General features: G+C 47.2%; 1 protein-coding gene across 2 annotated transcripts in view; it reads left to right on the top strand.

Moving 5' to 3' along the window:
- BTBD7 (BTB domain containing 7) overlaps positions 1 to 8,814 on the top strand; it is an 80,098-nt gene extending 71,284 nt beyond the window's left edge. For both annotated transcript variants that reach the window (XM_024758093.1, XM_024758100.1), the window contains 2 exons: positions 1,463 to 1,897; positions 3,490 to 8,814. In XM_024758093.1, coding sequence (XP_024613861.1) covers positions 1,463 to 1,897; positions 3,490 to 4,299 — 1,245 coding nt within the window. In that variant the 3' untranslated portion in view covers positions 4,300 to 8,814. The remainder of the gene's footprint in view (positions 1 to 1,462; positions 1,898 to 3,489) is intronic.
- Positions 8,815 to 18,213: the final 9,399 nt, after the last annotated feature.

Raw genomic sequence — 18,213 nt, 5'->3', positions numbered from 1 at the left:
TATATATTAAGCACATAAATGCTAACTGCTAAAAGTTCATGGTGTGTACGCCCAACAGAAGTGGAAGAGAAAGTAGAAAATTCTGACCTTCCGCTGCTTTCTGTCCCTGGTTTGGTCACTAGGTATCAGGTTTTAGCCTACTACATACTTAACAGACCTTCCATATGCCCCTCTTTTCCCCTCTCTCCTCCCCTTTATTATAAGAATTTTTTTTTTGCATGATGGTTCAAACCCTATAAGCATGAGAATCAAGGAATGAGTGCTTTTTATTTTTTTTTAACTAGCACAAAGAAACCCGTTTCTAGTAATTATTTGGTACAAAAAGCAGTAGCATTTTTGTATAAAATGTGTAAAGTAGTCTTCACAGCAACTAAAGTAGAACCTAAAATAAAATTTAATTTCATCTGGTCAAGTGATTGAATTGTTTTCTTGCCACTAACTGCAAACCACTTTAGCCTGAGTTTTCAAAGGGGAACATGGTATGGTGGCCTTAGGCAAGGAGCAGGGCATTTTTAGGTTCTTTTTTTTTTCCACCATTTTTAGGTTCTTGATTTTCAATTTTTACTGTGGTTTCCATCTCTAAAACAGGCTTGTTTTCTGTTCATTTCTATTCTCTGCCATTCTAAATTGTATCTTAATTTGATCTCTTAAATTGTGTTTTACAATTTAAGAATTTCCATATAGTGTTTATCAAAATTTTAATCATACTTATTTCTATATAATAGGTAAGGAATAGTATTTTGTAGTTTTTATTTCAGACTGAAAGTGTACAGACGTTTTGTCAGAAAGTTCTAGAATCCTCACTTATATGCCTTTTCCTCCTTTTTAAAAATTTTGTTAATTTTTTAAACATCTTTGTTGGAGTATAATTGCTTTACAATGGTGTGTTAGTTCCTCCTTTTGTTTTTATTTATTTATTTTTTTGGCGGTACGCGGGCCTCTCACTATTGTGGCCTCTCCCGTTGAGGAGCACAGGCTCCGGACACGCAGGCTCAGTGGCCATGGCTCACGGGCCCAGCTGCTCCCCGGCACGTGGGACCTTCCCGGACCGGGGCACGAACCCGTGTCCCCTGCATCGGCAGGCGGACTCTCAACCACTGCGCCACCAGGGAAGCCCCCTCCTTTTGTTTTTAATGTTAATTTTATTTTCTTGGCAAAGACATATTTGCATTAGGTTTTATTTCCTGTTTTTGATTATCACATAATCTTGCAAGAGATTACTGACCTGCTTTCTGGAGTATTCAGTTACACCGCTCTCCTTGATAGCTGCTGCGCTCTACCCTTTTATACTGTTTTTGAGGTAATTTTTCCTTGGGTTTCTGGCTTAGAAAAGTCTGTTGTGCCTTTTACTGTTGCTGAATGTGGTTTTTCTAGGTACTGGCTTAACTCAGCCTGTAAATTTCTGTCCAGGAAATCTAACAAATATCCTACCTTGTTTACCCCCCACCCCATTCTTTCTTAGAATCCTCACAAGTTCTTTCCTGATGAACGTTTTGGAGATGAAAGTCCACTCTTGACAATGAGGCAGTCTGGGAGATGTCGAGTTAGCAGTAACCCCGCTGCAGAAACCGTGTTTACAGATCCGGACTCTTTTGTGGCCTTCCATCCACCCTTGCCACCTCCACCACCGCCGTACCACCCCCCAGCTACCCCAGTCCATCACCACCTCAAAGCAGGCTGGAGACAAAGACCTCCCAGCCAACACCCTTCACGTTCGTTCTCTTATCCCTGTAATCATTCACTGTTTCACTCCAGAGCAGCTCCTAAAGCAGTGCCCCCTCCAGTCTGTTTGCCGGGTGTTCAAGCAGCAGGACCTGACTGTCCCGGCACCACAGGGCTGGGGAGACAGACGGGAGCCGCCCCCGCCTCAGCAGCAGTAGTGTCTGAGAGACAAGTGGTGAGTGTGCAGCTCAGTAACCCACCTAAAATTACGAGCTGCTGGAATGTCAGAAGCAATTTCCTTGGCCCCTGGGACTCAGCGGTGCCCAGAAGAGTTACTGACAAGCTGAAAGCATAGACTTAAGGGAGTATGGAAAAGGGAGAGAAAAAGAGAGTGTAGGGGGATGAAAAAGGACGGAGAAGAGAGACGAGGTGTTTGCGGTGGAAGTAGGCCAGGGCCTTCCCTTATGTTCGCGTGCAGGTATCCAGAAGGATGGGGTTACTGGACAATGCAGGTGACGTTACCGGTTTCATGGTGTGCTGTTCAAGCACGTGTCAAGAGTCTGGCCCCGACCTCTATTCTGTAGAGTCTACTATTCTACCAAAGGCTTTGTTGGGGCAGGAAGGGGAAGCTACTTGTAGCTGAGTATACCATCGGGAACAATGTGGCAGAAGACTCCTCATTTATAAAATGGGCAGAAAATTAACCCGCACGCATGTCTCTGCCTCTAGCAAGCTATTCCATCAGGACACTCATTTGACTGGAAATCACAGTCGCTAGCGCTAGTAGGTAGTAAATTAAGCAAGAATTCTTTGCCTGATCTTGCCCTGCATTAGAGGTTGAATTTCTGTTTCATATAATACATTTGGAAAAAAAACAGTGGTGATTTTTAAGTCTGCCTGCTTAGTCACATACCGATATTAGTGTTCAGTATAGAGAAGAACAAAGATACATATATACATATACATAAGGGAATCTTCATTAAAAGATGGCCTTTTGGAAGCTGTGGACTAGTGTACGCCTTGGGTCAAATTATGGTCCTCACCTTATACCCTTCTATACGCTTTCCCTGCTGTCCCCCCGAACCCCTCCAAAAAGAAGAAACAGCAAAGACTGATAGTGTTGAATAAACCAAATTCCCATCTTATTGGCCTGGCCCTCAGTTCTACAGTTACAAAAGTTCTACTACTGTATATTTTATCCGCTGCGCCACCAGGGAAGTTCTACTTTATATTTTAAATAAAACTCCCGTCAAAGGTGTTTCATCTATATGTTCATTACAATCTTGATTATAATAATGAAAAATTGGAAACAACCTTAAGGTCCAACAGTGGAAGAATGGTTAAGAAGTCATGCTTCATCAATACAGCGGGGAACAGTATGCAGTCATTTAAATAGTATTAATGGCACTGTTATATATGCACTAAATTTTATGAAAATATGTGTGCAAAATATAAAAGGTGAGAGAACTGCTTCAAAATGCTAATAACAATGGTTATCTCAAGTAGGGAAGTTTAGGGTTTTTGTGGGGGTTTTGCCTTATAGCTTTCTATATTTTTATCATTTTAAAAATAAGCAGGGGAATCCCCTGATGTTCCATGGAATCCAGGTTAGGACTCCATGCTTCCACTGCTGGGGGCCTGGGTTCGATCCCTGGTCGGGGAACTAAGATCCCACAAGCTGCATGGCACAGCCAAAATAAAAAAAAAAAAAAAAAGCATGTATCATTTTTCTAATGAGGAAACAAAAATCAGTGAGCATCCTTTGAAAAAGAAGGCGTCTTGGGCCTTTTTCTTTTAACCCTCCCCCTGTTTTGTCTCCGTTTGCAGTGTACACAACTCAACGACCTAATGCCAGATATCGCCGTGGGAGTGTCCGCACTGTCGCTCAAGGACAGGAGGCTTCCCGAACTTGCTGTAGACACAGAATTAAGCCAGTCAGTTTCTGAAGTAGGACCAGGGCCTCCCCAGCATCTATCGTGTATTCCACAGAGGCATACACACACGTCTCGAAAGAAACACACACTAGAGCAAAAACCAGACACTCGAGAAAATCAGCAGGAATACCCAGATTTCTATGACTTCTCGAACGCTGCTTGTAGACCATCTACTCCGGCTCCTGGCAGACGCAGCCCTTCCCCTTCGCAGGGTGGATATTTTGGTCCCGATTTGTATAGCCACAATAAGGTATCACCAAGCGGCTTAAAGTCAGCCTACCTACCTGGCCAGACCTCTCCTAAAAAGCAGGAAGAAGCTAGGAGAGAATATCCACTTTCCCCTGATGGGCATCTGCACAGACAAAAGAATGAGCCGGTACACCTTGATGTTGTTGAGCAGCCTCCCCAGCGGTCGGACTTTCCTTTGGCAGCCCCAGAAAATGCCGGCAACGGTCCAGCCCATGTCAGGGGGCGGACAGCAGTGGAAACTGACTTGACTTTTGGGCTGACTCCTAACAGACCTTCACATTCTGCATGTAGCTCTGAAGCTCCAGAAGAGAGATCTGGTAGAAGACTGGCAGACAGCGAGTCCTTGGGCCATGGAGCTCAGCGAAATACAGATTTGGAAAGGGAAGATTCAATCAGCAGAGGAAGGAGGTCACCAAGCAAGCCAGACTTCCTCTACAAAAAGTCTGCCCTTTGAGAGCAACCTCCAAGTCGTCTGTGCCTGAGATGTGAAACATCCCATTTTATGATGTAACCCAACAACTTAGAGTATTGATGCCAGCTGATAACTCAGTTTCACGGTATTTTATTCTGGTTTTTGTATATACACGTCTATTAGACATGGCATGCTAAGAGGGTTATTCTGAATGCTGCGTCTGTCTATTTTGTGTTGGAACAACTGTGTGGGGGAAGCATTTTTAAGAGCAAGCAAGCTGGCACTTTTTTTTTTTCTCTTTACAAATGATGGAATTTTTTTGCACTTGTACTTTTATCTGTATTGTTTTTATATCAGTATGTTAAACTTTATTGCCACATTTAAAGGACTGTATTTTCATACTTTTTTGCATTTTACCTTTCATCTAGCAATTTCCACGTGCATTGGATTGCACACTAAGATGTATTTTCTTATGAAATAGTTCTGTGTTTATTTTTTAATTATAGAAATTCCAAAGAACAGTACATCAAAATGCTCCTCTCTTTTCAGTCATTGTTTTAGTTCAGAAATCTTGCCGCTCAGTCTTCATAAATCTAACGTCGTACTTTTTAAATGAGTCTTGGGAGCTGGTCTTCATTCCTCCAGCAGGAATCCAGTCAGCATCCTGAAGTTTCCTGGTTCAGTAAAGAACAAGAAGGAGAAAAGCCTTTTGTGTCCAGACTCAAGCTATTGCTTTATTCACAGTGCAGATGCTGTTAGAATCACTGCAGATTCTGGTAGTGTGGATTAGAGTTTCACTAGATGAGGTTCTAAAGCGATCGGCTTTCCTGGAATCCTAAAGAAGTGGAATTAGCGAAGTAACTTAAGCCTGCCCTACGGGATTGCCGGTTCTGAGCTGCGACTCTCCAGATGAGTCCGGGGAGTGACTGCTTGCTGCCTTCAGTTGTCTTGCTCTCTGTGGGAAAAAAACAAAAGGGCTTCAGCCTTACGGATGTCATTTGGTGTTTGTAAGCATATATTTTCTTTTAAGTGTTTTTCAAAGTGTGTCTGAATTTTGGTGTCCTTTAAAGAAGTTGTTGTATAATGCATAATGCTTTGTCACCAAAAAAGAAAAAGAAACCTTTTTTTTTTCCTTCGGTGAAATACTACATGTCCTACTTGAACTCCACTGGGGACGCTGGTTTGGGATTTTACTGAACCACTGAGCACATGGGATCTTTTAAGATCCTCTCCCTTAGAAGGGCAATGTGTGAGCTAAGGACTGTTTTTTTCTTACTCTCCAATGTAAATACATTAGTATTTGAGTTTTTAAATCACTTCGACATTATTTGAGCATTCACTTTCTATTTTTACACATACACACACAGCCGTGGCACTTAGAAGAAAAGAGACTTTCTGAACACTCCCTCCCGTGAAGGATGTTTGGGAGCCTCTTCTCTGTGTATGTATATATATATAAAACTCTGAATCACTCACACTCACTCTAAAACTATGCAGGGCTAGGGAGCCTTTACAAGCTACCATATAAATGAATGACATGCACTTTTAAGTAAATAGGTTTCTATTGGGTGTCAAGAACTCTGATTTCTCCCGAAACTGTAGTTTCTCTTATAATCTTTTCCTACTTTTACCCTGTGGATATACACTCAGGAATAATCTGACATTTTAAAAAATCCTAACAGTAGGTAGTCTTAAAGATGGGAACACATCCGTTTGTCTGTCTACACCGGCAAACTGCTACCACTCGCTCCGCTGCCTGGCTAGTTAGCTGCTGCCCGTACGTCCCTCGATGTCGGCCAAGCTGCACACCGAGCCCCAGATCTCCCAGAGTCAACACCAGGCTGCTGTGAGGTCAGCTACACATCGTCGCCTTTGAGGCTCCTTTTTTTTAAAGATGAAAAACGTTAGGACTCTGTTCTCATTTTTAGTAGGTTTTTGACTTTATGATAGATGACGGTGTCTTTTGAAGCCAATCTCAGTCTGTCTCTCCTCAGAAACACAAAGTGTTAATTCCATCATATTCCTTAATGTGTATTTATATACATGTGTTGACATGAATTATTTTGATACAGTTTTAAATTTCTATTCTGAATTCAGACTGTAGTGTGCTGGTACTGCAAAGAAGAGTGAGTAGACATAGTTGGTGGGGAAATCTTTCTCATCTCCAACCTGTTTTTTTTAAAAAATGTTAGACAAGAGCTATTGGTGCCACACATGCATTTTTCTGAAAATTTATTAAATATTCTTTCACGTCCCTAAAATATAATTATAAAAGAAGTGGCCACTGTTCATAGTTTTATTTAATTTATGAAGTTTGCTTTTAATAATTTAGTAGCATACCTGGCTAAACTCTATGTATAGAGAGGAACGTGCTGTGGATCGTGGACTGCTGTGACTTCCAGAAGGGAAACAGATGTGGGTTTAGTGTTAGGGTAGGTGTTAGTGGACTTTTAATGTATCTTGTGAAGTATGGTCAGTAGGGTAGGTTGAATAGCTATGTGCCTCTGGCTTTTGAACCCATCTATTCAGTTTTCTTTAATGCTTACTAAGCATTAAAATCTTTCAGTGCTGTACGAAGATAAATGTGAAGTCTGAGTAAGATTGCTCTCAGAAATAAACATGTATAATATAAAATTTAGGCCACGGGACCTAGCATTTTACTCGGTGTAGAAATTTCATGAGAACCAAATCTCAACATACCAGATCTCCTCTCGAGGCCATGGACAATCAGGCCATTAGACAATCGCCACCTTTGGTGTCCGCCGAGTCGAGGTTAGCGAATACCAGTTAGATCCTGGAGCGGAAGGAGAAGATCTGCATTTCTTCAAGACGCTGTTGGTCTGTTTCTTATATTTCTGTTTTAGTTTTGTGATTTTGATTAGTAATTTCAGTTCAGAGTCACCTGTGACTCCTAAGGGAAAAAGATAGCAGCATGAAAGGCAAAAATTATTCCTGAAAAAATCGTTGTTTGAATTTACCATGTGCTATTCATACTCTTTTTCACACGCCCCTGTAGCTTTTTCTAGGCATGTCCCTAGACCTCATCTCTCCTGACATTTTGGTAACCAGGTAGACTTTAAATGAGTTCTTTTTATTTGAGTCTTTTGGGGTTTTTTTTTGGTTGAACTCTATGAAACTTTGCTTAATTCTTGTTTATGCTTCCTTAAAAAACTGTTCTTTATTGAGTTTTCTTTGGATTTGTTGTTCAAGCTCTAGTAGCAGTGGACCATACTTGTCCCTTTGGATTTAGGTGATGATGGAGGGGAAACAGCGTATGCAGCATCGGCAGCGGGGTGCAAAGATGACCCCCACGTGCTGGCAGCAGCGGGACGCAAAGATGACCCCCGCGTGTTGGTCTCTAGAGGTGAAAGATGAACACCTCTCAGTAACTACTCATCAGAATATGAATTTTCATGTTGAAATCCGCCTTTTAGGGGAAAATGTGTTTCCTGAAACACTTGTAAGATACTGCTTTTGCAATTCTAAGGCATTTATGTTTTTATCTTAGGACTGAACTCAAAGGGAAATGTTTGCCTTTTTTTTTTTTTTTAATTATTTGATTGACCTTCAACTTACTGTTGAACGTTACTATTAAAGCAGCAGTGATGGGTGCTATTCCCCGTTCTGCAGTGGTTTACTTTGTCTACTAAGGAGTTTACTTTAAAACCTCATTACAGATAACCTTACTAAAAGAATTACCGTCACACACTAAAGTGTATTGTATTATTTTCCACTAACACTGTTGTGCGAACAGTGTCTTATGAAATGTTAAGTTGTCTTTTTGTCCTGTCGATTGCAATAGGTGTTATGTAATTGTTGTATTGGCAAGTTTTTTGATTTTTCTTTTCCTATAGAGAAGCCTCAGACCATGAGTCAATCTTCCATATTCTGAATATTATAATGCTGTGGCCCTTTCTATAGAAAGATTACTTGCAAGTGTTGTGTCTTGAAAATAACTTCTTGTGTCTGTGTGTTTACGTGGGTTCTGTCTAAGAGCCGAAACGAGCTCTGGAAGCTTCATTGTGTACCTGCACGTGACTGTGCATCTGGGTTCCATGGGCACGTGGGACGGAATCCTGCTCTTAGGTGGGGTGGCTGAACGATAAAGATTCCTGAACTCCACTTGCTGTTTGTGTACCACGTCTGTGCGTCAGAGAGGTGGTATCTTCTACAACACTGCATTTCTTGTGGTTGTGCTGTTACTGGTATAAAGTCAAGTGCCTTCAATGCTAAAGGCTCAGAAATTTTTCTTAAACTGATTTCACGTCCTATGCAAGTGTTTTCTACAACCTGCGTAACCAGTACTTTGTAAAACTTGTTTACGCTTCAAATGTACATAGTGTTTTTTAAAGAAATATATAGTATTTTTATTTAGGTACCTCCAGACTTGAACTCGTCTGCGTGAAGCATTGTAAAATGATACATTTCTCTTTAGAGCACCATTACAGTTGTACAAAGGTTTTCACTGGTTCTATTTTTCTACTGTTACTGACAAGCATGTAACACTGACTTTATCCTACATATAGTTGGCGTTTCAAATAAATGGCTTGGATAGAACCCGCTGAGTTGGATACAGTCTGTTTTAGCAGGTAGCACACAGCCCTCAGTTATAGAAGCAACGTTGTCCCCACCACTAGGTAGAAGTGGAAGGTTTTCTAGGTGGACTTCTCCTCTGTCTCTATGCTTTCAGTTATTCAGAGGCTTCTTTAAAGTATTACGGATTTCTTGGAAATACCATGTTTCATTTGATTCAAGTTCAGAATTTTCTGTGATTTCACTGGGATTTTTCTGAGAGATTTCATTTTACAATTTGAGCAAAAAGGTAACTTGCACAGGGGTCTCCAGAGGAAGTTCAGCATTCCAAACACAGGGACCCAGCAACTGGAATGAATCAGTCACTGGAAGGGCTGTGGTCAGTCGGTGAGAGACCCAAATGCACCCCAAGATTCACAGGCCTCCAAGTGTCAGATACCTGGCTTAGATTCAAACTCAGGAGCGTTAATATTTTTCCATTTGAAAGGGAAATGGAGTCATGATCTAGAGTCTAGTTTTCCAAAAAAACCGTGTAAAATAGAAAGTTTTCCAATTTCCGTTTTTTAAAATCACTATTTAAAATTTTTACTTTAATCATTTCGCTAATAAGTTCCATCCTAGCATTTCACCCTTTGTGCCTCACTGTGGCAGTTCTCTTTTTATATTTCATAACCATCTTAGGTTTAACTGTGGAATATCAAGATAAAATAAAACCTAAGGTTTCTGAAGGTGAGCTTCCTCAAAATCTAAAACAGGAAATTGGGTAAGTCAACTTTCACTTCTGTTCTTGTGGATTCCCCTGGAAGAGTGAGTTCAGGCCAGCTTCCCTAGCTACTTGAGGCCTTACCTCTCCTCAGTGCATTAAGGAGTATCTCTTGAGTCCACTCTTCCCAGAGTTTGGGAATGTGGAGCAGCAGATAAAGCAGACAGGATACCTATTCTCAGAAGCTTTAAAGTAGGAAGAGACTTCCCTGGTGGTCCAGTGGTTAAGAATCCGCCTTCCTAATGCAGGGGACGCGGGTTTGATCCCCGGTCGGGGAACTAAGATACCACATGCCGCGGAGCAACTAAGCCCTCCCAGGGCAACTAAGACCCGACGCAGCCAAAAAAAACACAAAAAAAACAAAAAACAAAAACTAGCTAGAGAGACAATTGGAACAGTACATAGCAATAGGAGGTTACTGTGGCTGAGGGGAAGGCTGGCTTGACATGGCCCAGGAATGAATGGGAGGAGAAACACGCTGGATTCACTGCAAAGCACTTTATTTTTTTCCCCTGTAATCAATGAGTTAAGTATTGTTTTCTTTAATCCTCTGTGAATCACCTACTATTATTAGTGCATTTTACAAATGAGAAAACCAAAGCACAGAGATATCAAGTGACTTGTCCAAGGTCACACAGCTAGTAAGTTGGCAGAGCCTGAGTTCAAACCCAGGCATTGTGGCTACAGATCCCAAGTTCTCAACCACGGTGTTGTACTGAACACCAGAAAGCATTGGTGGCCCAGGCAGGGGTACCATAGTGTGCAGAGAGTGGAGGTAGTTACGAGCATGGCATTTACTTGCTCAAACATTTATCCAATAAGTAAGCAACTTCTACCTGCCAGACCCTGCTAGGCCCTGAGGTGACAGGAATGAACAAGACAGTCACAGCCCCACCCACAAGAACGTTAGGGTCTCAAGGAAGAAAAGACATCGTACCATTACAGAGGTAAGGCTGGGGGTCTTACTGGTCCTGGGATGGGGAAGGCTTCCATGGGGAAGTGACCTTCAAAGCGCAGGGGAAGGTGGAGTCACGGGGCTAGGAGGGGCGGGTTTCCTGGGAGGTTTCGGGGACGAGGCAGAACCTGAGGCAGGAGGTCCTGAGCACTGGGGAAACCAGTGTGGGCTGGGACAGAGGGTTGAGCCCATCTTGCCAGCCCTTCCAGGGCAGGCCAAGGATTTTGAAGTTGATCCTAAGAGGATCAACGGGAAACTGCTGTAGGGTTTTAAGCAGGGGCATAAATGTAAGCGGATTTGCATGCTGCACATCACTGGATTGAGGCAGAGCAGGAATGCGTCAGGAAACCAGGCAGGAGGCTGCAGAGAACAGAGGAATATGGTCAGGAAGTGATATCTACAGGACTTGGGCATTGCTTGGACGTGGGGAGAGAGCGGGAGGCGTCAGATCTAGGGGAAAGACCATGAGTTTAACGTTGCTTGTGTTCACTTGGTGATTCCATGTAAGCTGGGAACTCAGAAGCAAGGGGCCAAGCTGGAGGTGCCAGGTGGGAATTGTCCACATACGTGGGTGGCATTGAAAGCCTCGGGAGTAGATAAGGTGACTTAGTGGGGAAGGTTTAAAGATGAAAATAGAGCCTAGGAAAGAACTTTGGAGGAACTCCGACCTTTCTAGGTCAGCTTGAGGGAGTTGCTGACCAAGGGCGGGCTACCAGGTAGAAAGAGAACTAGTGTGGTACTCAGAAGGCCAGGCAGAGGCTGTTCAAAAAGGACGGAATATGATCTTCAGAATTTATAAAGTCAAAGGAGTAAAATACAAAACAGGGCATATGGACGCTCCCACTTGTGGAGCAGACAAGAAAAAGGAGCTACATAATAAACTTGTATATTCATAAAAACGTCTGCAAAGACCTATGAGGCAGGACTGCCTCTGGAGAGAGAAGGGCATTGTAATCGGGTGGGGGGAACTTAGCTGTATACTTTTTGTACTGGTTGAATTTTTAAATTACCTGCATGTATTACTTTTTCAAGTTAAAGGTTAAGAGATGAAGGATCAATTCCACCCCTCCCCAAAAGTTAACTCAGTGGCTGCTGCTCGGAGATTTTGGAAAATCAGGCTCAAAAGATGCTTTGGGTCGGCACCAGGAAGAAGGTGAGTGGGGCTGGCAAGAGCGGTTTGGTGGCGGGATAGGGAGAGAAGCCAGGTGGGGTCGGGTTGGTGCGGGAGTCTGCGTGGCAGATGAGGCGATGGCCTGGGTGAGGAGCTCAGGGTGGAGAGGCGTGCGGAGAGCACGGAGGCTGGGGCAGTGGTGAGGTGTTGGGAGTCATGGCCAACCCCCCTTCTTCATCTCCACGCATCCCTCATGAGAGACTGTCACACGCCCATGTGCAGCCCAGCTGGGGTCTATCCCCCATGGAAGAGGAGGAGGCCAGCTCAGCATAATTTGTTCTTAAAAGACTAAGTTCCGGGACTTCCCTGGTGGTCCAGTGGTTAGGACTCCATGCTCTCGCTGCCGAGGGCCCAGGTTCAATCCCTGGTTGGGGAACTAGGATCCCACAAGATTTGCGGCACGACCAAAAATAAAAAAGACTGTTAGTTCCTGATCACAACTACTTTCTCCAAGTATCAGAAATCATTCAGGGACTTCCCTGGTGGCCCAGTGGTTAAGAATCCGCCTGCCAATGCAGGGGACACGGGTTCGAGCCCTGGTCCGGGAAGATCCCACATGCCGCAGAGCAGCTAAGCCCATGCGCCACAACTACTGAGCCCGCGTGCCACAACTACTGAGCCCGCGTGCCTAGAGCTTGTGCTCTGAAACAAGAGAAGCCACCACAATGAGAAGCCCATGCATCGCAAAGAAGAGTAGCCCCCGCTCGCCGCAACTAGAGAAAGCCCACGCACAGCAACAAAGAGCCAATGCAGCAAAAGATAAATAAATTTATTTTAAAAAATCATTATCTATGTCTTTAAAAAAAAAAAATCATTCAGCAGTAGCAGGAGTTCATTTTAGAATCCTCTAGGGAGGGGCTTCCCTGGTGGTCCAGTGGCTAAGACTCCGAGCTCCCAATGCAGGGGGCCCGGGTTTGATCCCTGCTCAGGGAACTAGATCCTGCATGCGTCAAGTAAAGATCTCAGATGCAGCAACTAAGATCCCACACACTGCAGCTAATACCTGGTGCAGCCAAAATAAATAAATAAATGTTTTTTAAAAAAACCTCTAGAGAACCCCAGTAAAGGTCCCTGTCCTTAGTTGCCAGAACCTGCCATCCCATCCCCCTTGTAACGGGACCAAAGCAGATGAACTGAGACATTGGTCATTTCTAGTATTGGTCATCTGTCCGACTGACAGTAACATGACAGCTCCCCGGAAGGGACCCTCACGCTCCCCAGACCCCCCCAGACCTTTGCCTCCACGTTTGCTTATTTGTCCGAGTTTGAGGGATGCTCCCTTCACAGAAAGTATGGAAGTGAATCGTGGGTCTGCGCACCATCACCCGCTCAGCCTACATTAATTGTCCCGGCTCCAAACGCAGCTTTACACCTGACAGTGATGACATGGGCCCATGGGCCTCACCTCGGTCTTGACTTCACCTCAAGGACCCACTGACGTGTCCCTTGTCTGCACACCTTTTGCCCATGGGCTTCTTTTTATTTGGTCTCCAAACCCCCAGAGCTCACCATTCTGAATAGCCTCAGATGCTGGCCATGAGCCTTTGCGTCAGCATCAGAGTTAAGACGTCCTCCTCTGATGTCTTCCCAGTGGGTGAGCTTCACATCTTGCAGAGCCTTGGATTTGGGGCCAGCGTCACTTGTCTGTAAATTTCGAGGCACCTGCATCCACAGAGTCTGGTGTCTAAGCATGTTTGTGACCACTGCTGGATGGTGGCCGAGCTTGGGAGAGAGTGAGGAAGCCGAGACCAGAAACCCCGAGGGAGGAGGGGCTCGTGTTCCGGAGGGAGACTTGCCTAGCGGGGACCGTCACCGGGCACCACGAGGAGCCTACGGGTCCTCATCCTTAAATGGGGTGACAGTAGTTCACAGAGTTCACGGAGTGAGCTTTGACTGTGGACTTTAAGTATTTTGCCACATAATCCTCGTCACTCTGAGTCTTCTCCCCATTCTCAGGTGAAGAAGCCCCTCAACACCCCTGGCAGGCCTGCTGTGAGGGTCTGTGGGCAGTTGTTGCCTTTCGCACTCTCCTCCTGAAATCCCTCACCTTAAACCCACGTAAACATCCTCCATTTCTGGAACCTTCCATCAGAGGAACCAGATACCTCGCCACCCTCTGTGACCAAACTAAAAACATCTGTTCTTCCCATTTCTCCACATTCTGAACAGATCCACCCAAACTCTGGTTAGTCCAGGTGTGGATGGCCCTGAGAGGCCCGAGTGCCCCGACTTCCCAGCATCCCCCTGCGGCTTCCAGGACTGTGCCCTTTGCAGCGATGGGGTCCGTCGTCCCCCTGGACCTGCTGTTCCCGCTCTCCCAGGTCGCTTGCACAGCCCCCTGGATTCCCAGGCCGTCCCCCAACCCCATCCGCGTTGCCCACCTTTCCTGCATGCTTCCCCCACCTTCCCACTCTCTCCTCTCCTGCCTCTTGCCTTAGCTGAGCTCCAGCCCTCCTCCCGCCCTGCAGGCCTCTCCCGAGAACTGGCGTCTCGCACTTTACACACTTGAGGGTCAGGATAGGCAGCGTGTGGCGGCCCCCCTGTAACACCCCTAGCACCTCTGCGGCCCCTGCCGTCTGGCTGTCCCACTCTCAGCTCGTGACCGTTACGCTGTCACTCGTTTCATACCCCGAGGCCTTGTCGCAGCCTCCCTGTTGTCCTCTTGTTCCAGGCCCGGCCATCAACCTGGGTAGCGCCGGGGACCATCTCCAGCTACCTGCTCTTCTATTCCCCTCCCCGCTATTCTGTGACCTTTCCCCTTGTCCCCAGAAGGGCTCCACCTTTGAAACCTTAGCTCACTTCCTGCTCTCAGGCCACCATGTCCCAGATGCCCCTCCTGTCTTCCTCTGGAACGTCTGACCTCTGGCCTCCTTGCTCCCCTCTCAAGGACAGCCCAATGTCCCTAGGTGTTGGCCTCCTCAATTTGCTCACCTTCCCACCAATTTTCTGGCCAAACTCAACCCATGAACAATGGACATGTCCATCTCCGGGGTCTGGACCCAGCTTTGGGGGACAACTGAAGACAGTTGTACAGCCACAGTCCCCACGGTCCCCACGGCGCCCAGTCTCCCAGCCTCAGTGCCCAGGCCAGCTGAGTCGGCCCTCACCCAGCTCCCAGCCACTTTCCACCCTCACCTCCTCTCGTGGGGGCCACCCTCCAGCTCGCTCCTCACTCCTGGACCTCGTGGGCAAAATAGCCTGCCACCGTTTCCCTCGTCCTCTCTTCTGTGATACTCCTTGTGGGCGAAGGCTCCACACTCTCCTCTGGGGTCGCCATCCGTTCCCAGCCTCTAGCCTGGGGACGCCGCGCTGGGGTGGTGTTTCTTGGAAGGCTTAGGAAACCCTCCCTGTAGTGGTTTAGATGCTGGAAGACAGTCCAATTCTGTCATGTAAGTATAAGTGAATTTACCAAAACAAAACCCAGAAGAGAGTCAATGTCCCTCCTATCCCAGGGCAAAATACGACACCCTGTGATTTATGCAAAAACTATTGGCATCTTCCATCATTTCTGCTCCAAGAATGTTTTTGGCCGCGCCACACAGCATGCAGGGTCTTTGTTCCCCGACCAGGGATCGAACCTGTGCGCCCTGCAGTGAAAGTGCGGAGTTTTAACCACTGGACTGCCAGGATAGTCCCTGCTCCAAGATTCTTAACTGTTCCTGGTGCCCCACTTGCATGAGGCCAGACTGTTGAATGAAATGAGCTGGGAGTCACCCTGGCAAGCTATGGATCCCCGGTTTCTCAGAGCCTCAGTTTTCACATCTGTAAAATGGGGACGGACAGTCATACTCTTCAGGCTGCTGTGGGTGGGTGAATGAGATCAGGCGCACAAACGCGTGCAGCCCGCAGCTGTGCAGTGGGGCAGGCGGCCCCCAGGTTCCAGCCCTTTAACCATGAGCTGGAAGGACAGTCCCTGACCTCGTGGAATTAACCGTTTAGTGGGGAGGACAGATACTAAGCAAACTCACGAATATGTCATCACTAACAGGGCTAAGTGTTGTTACGAAGTGATGATCTGAATATTAGCCACACGGCAGTGTCTCCCCATCCATAATGAAGAGGTCGTGGAGGGGAGGGGAGCGGAGGCTGGGCAGGAGAGAGCCGGAGGCCTCCGTCACAGCAGCTGACCTGCCGATGCACCGAGAACAGAACCTGAGAATGGAATCAGTGGCTGGCTCCACAGCTCTGTGAAGAAACTGGTGGGGAAGGTGCATCTGTCATTCTCAGCAGCTTCTCTCTCCTCAGCTGCTGCCCCATTTTATTCACAGCTCCAGGCCTGAGGGAGCAGAGAGCCCCTTCCCTCGCGGCTGGGGTGCTGTGACCCCAGCGTGGTCTCAGGGAATGGCCTGAGCGGCACCTGCGACCCAGAGAACGTAACAGCCGGGGCACAGGCCATGACTCCAGGCCCCAGGCGGCCTCTCTCACTCCACAGGTGCTGCGCAGGGTGGAATGAGACAAACGGGTCGCTTGTTGTGATGGCTGATTTTCTGTGTCAACTTGACTGGGCCGTGGGGTGCCCAGACATTTGGCTGAACGTTATCCTGGTGTGTCTAGGAGAGCGTTTCTGAGTTAGAGTAGCATTTGTACCTGCAGTCTGAGTAAAGCAGATGAGCGTCCCAGTGTGGTGGGCATCATTCAGTCCATTGAGGGCCTGAATAGAACAAAAAAGCGGGGGGAGAATTTACTCTCTGCCCGTCTGAGCTCGGACACGGGTCTCCTCCGGCACTAGGACTGACACTTACATCATCAGCTCCCCTGGTTCTTGGACCTTCGGGGTGGGACTGGAACTACCCCACTGTCTTTCCTGGGTCTCCAGCTTGCAGACAGTAGATCATGGGACTTCTCAGCCTGCCAGTCATGTGAATCAATTCCCAATTCCTTGTTAGAGAGAGAGAGAGAGAGAGAGGTGGATGTATATATCCGCGATTGGTTCTGTTTCTCTGGAGAACCTAATACAGCTGTAGAACTTTTCAATTTGGCTCATTTAACTACAGGTCAGCTGCATCCAGGAGCCTTAAGGCCTGAGGCAGAGGCAAGAGAGGGAAGCCAGGAGTCGGGGACGTGATCCACACAGGCCACAGGCTCCACACAGGAGGATAGATGGCTGAGGAGAAACCCAGCCATCTCCGGGGGGATGGGAGTCTCCAGGTGGGGCAGCTGAGGCAAAGTTAAGCAGGGGCAGCCAAGGCATCCCTGGGAGAATCCCTGGGAGAATCAAGACCAGAACAAAGACCTGGATGGGAGGCCAGTGGGAAAGTCCAGAAGTGTCCAGACTTTTTCCACAGGAAAAGGCACCAAGACTGGGAGAGCAGGGGACGAGTGCCGTGTGCAGTAGCGGGCACTCTGTCACCAGAAGTGCTCAGAAGCAGGAGCTAGAGAACCGCAGAAGTGTTCCCTGCTACAGAAAAGTCTACGAGCCGTATGAGCTTCAGACGAGACTAATCCAGTGGCTCAGTGCGCGCGTCACCGCGGGCCTGGTTTTCTCTCCTCTCCACCTTCCAGGCCGTTGGCTTCTCCTAAGCCGGGCTCCACAGGGCTCACAGGATTTCTGCCCGCAGCGGAGAGAGAAGGCCAAGGCGCCTCAAGTCACCCGGCAGGGAAGGGGAGGCATTGCCACCAAGAGCATGGAGGCATGGAAGCCCGGTGGCCAAGACCAGCACTGGTCCCCTCTGAGCATCACCCGCGAGGGAGGGACCCCTTCCCGAGAGGTGAGGCCGGGTGACTTCTCCGATCCCTTCCAACCTAGGGATCCTGTGACTAAGGATGGAACACAACCCGTCTAAGGCCCAGTGGTTCGGGGCACAAGTGAGTAGAGTACGGCTTTGGCCCCGTGCCGAATGCCAGATGCCCCTCAGGCCAAAGCTTGTGCCTGGCAGCCGCTTCCAGGTGAGCTGACTGGGAGGCAGCCTCACTGGTTCCTGGGAGCTCTGCTGGGTTGGCTTCCTGTGCTCCCCACATTCCCCAGAACACACTCACCCTCCGTGGGAGCTTCACTAGGTCACTGCCAAGGTCCGATTGTCACTGGGGCTGCTCTTTCAATTTTCTTCCAGTCCGCTAGGGTCCTCTGGGGGAGCTGGGAGAACTGCTGTTCCCTGTAATCCTGCGTGTTCAGAGATGAGGGCAGCTCCAGGCCTACAGAGAGCACTTCATTCACTTGAGCTTAACTCACCACAGGTGATGACCTCAAGTGTGAATCATTTCCAAGGAAGCAAGAGCTGCGGGGAGGCCAAAGATGGACCTCTACACTGGCTTCTTGGTTTGTTCTCACATTTACTTTTGAAATAATGGCTACAATGGAGGTGGACCTCATCTCTTCCTTGGCCTGTGGGCTCCCAGCCCTCTCCCCTGCACACAGCAGGACCTGAACACATTGCGATAGGTCATGACCGCCCATTTCTTTGTTCTCTGTTCATCTAGGCCCCAGAGGGAATCATGGGCCCCCCCTCCTCAGAGGTGTCCTAAAGTGGGGGTGGGGAGGGGAGTGAAGGAGCTCTGCTGGCGGGACCTGGGATCAGGCTGAATCGGATAAAACAG

This window comes from Neophocaena asiaeorientalis, unplaced genomic scaffold (assembly GCF_003031525.2).
Source record: "Neophocaena asiaeorientalis asiaeorientalis breed wild unplaced genomic scaffold, Neophocaena_asiaeorientalis_V1.1 scaffold476, whole genome shotgun sequence".
NCBI lineage: Eukaryota > Metazoa > Chordata > Mammalia > Artiodactyla > Phocoenidae > Neophocaena > Neophocaena asiaeorientalis.
The sequence above is the reverse complement of the archived record's forward strand: the minus strand, read 5'-3'. Positions and strand labels throughout refer to the sequence as shown.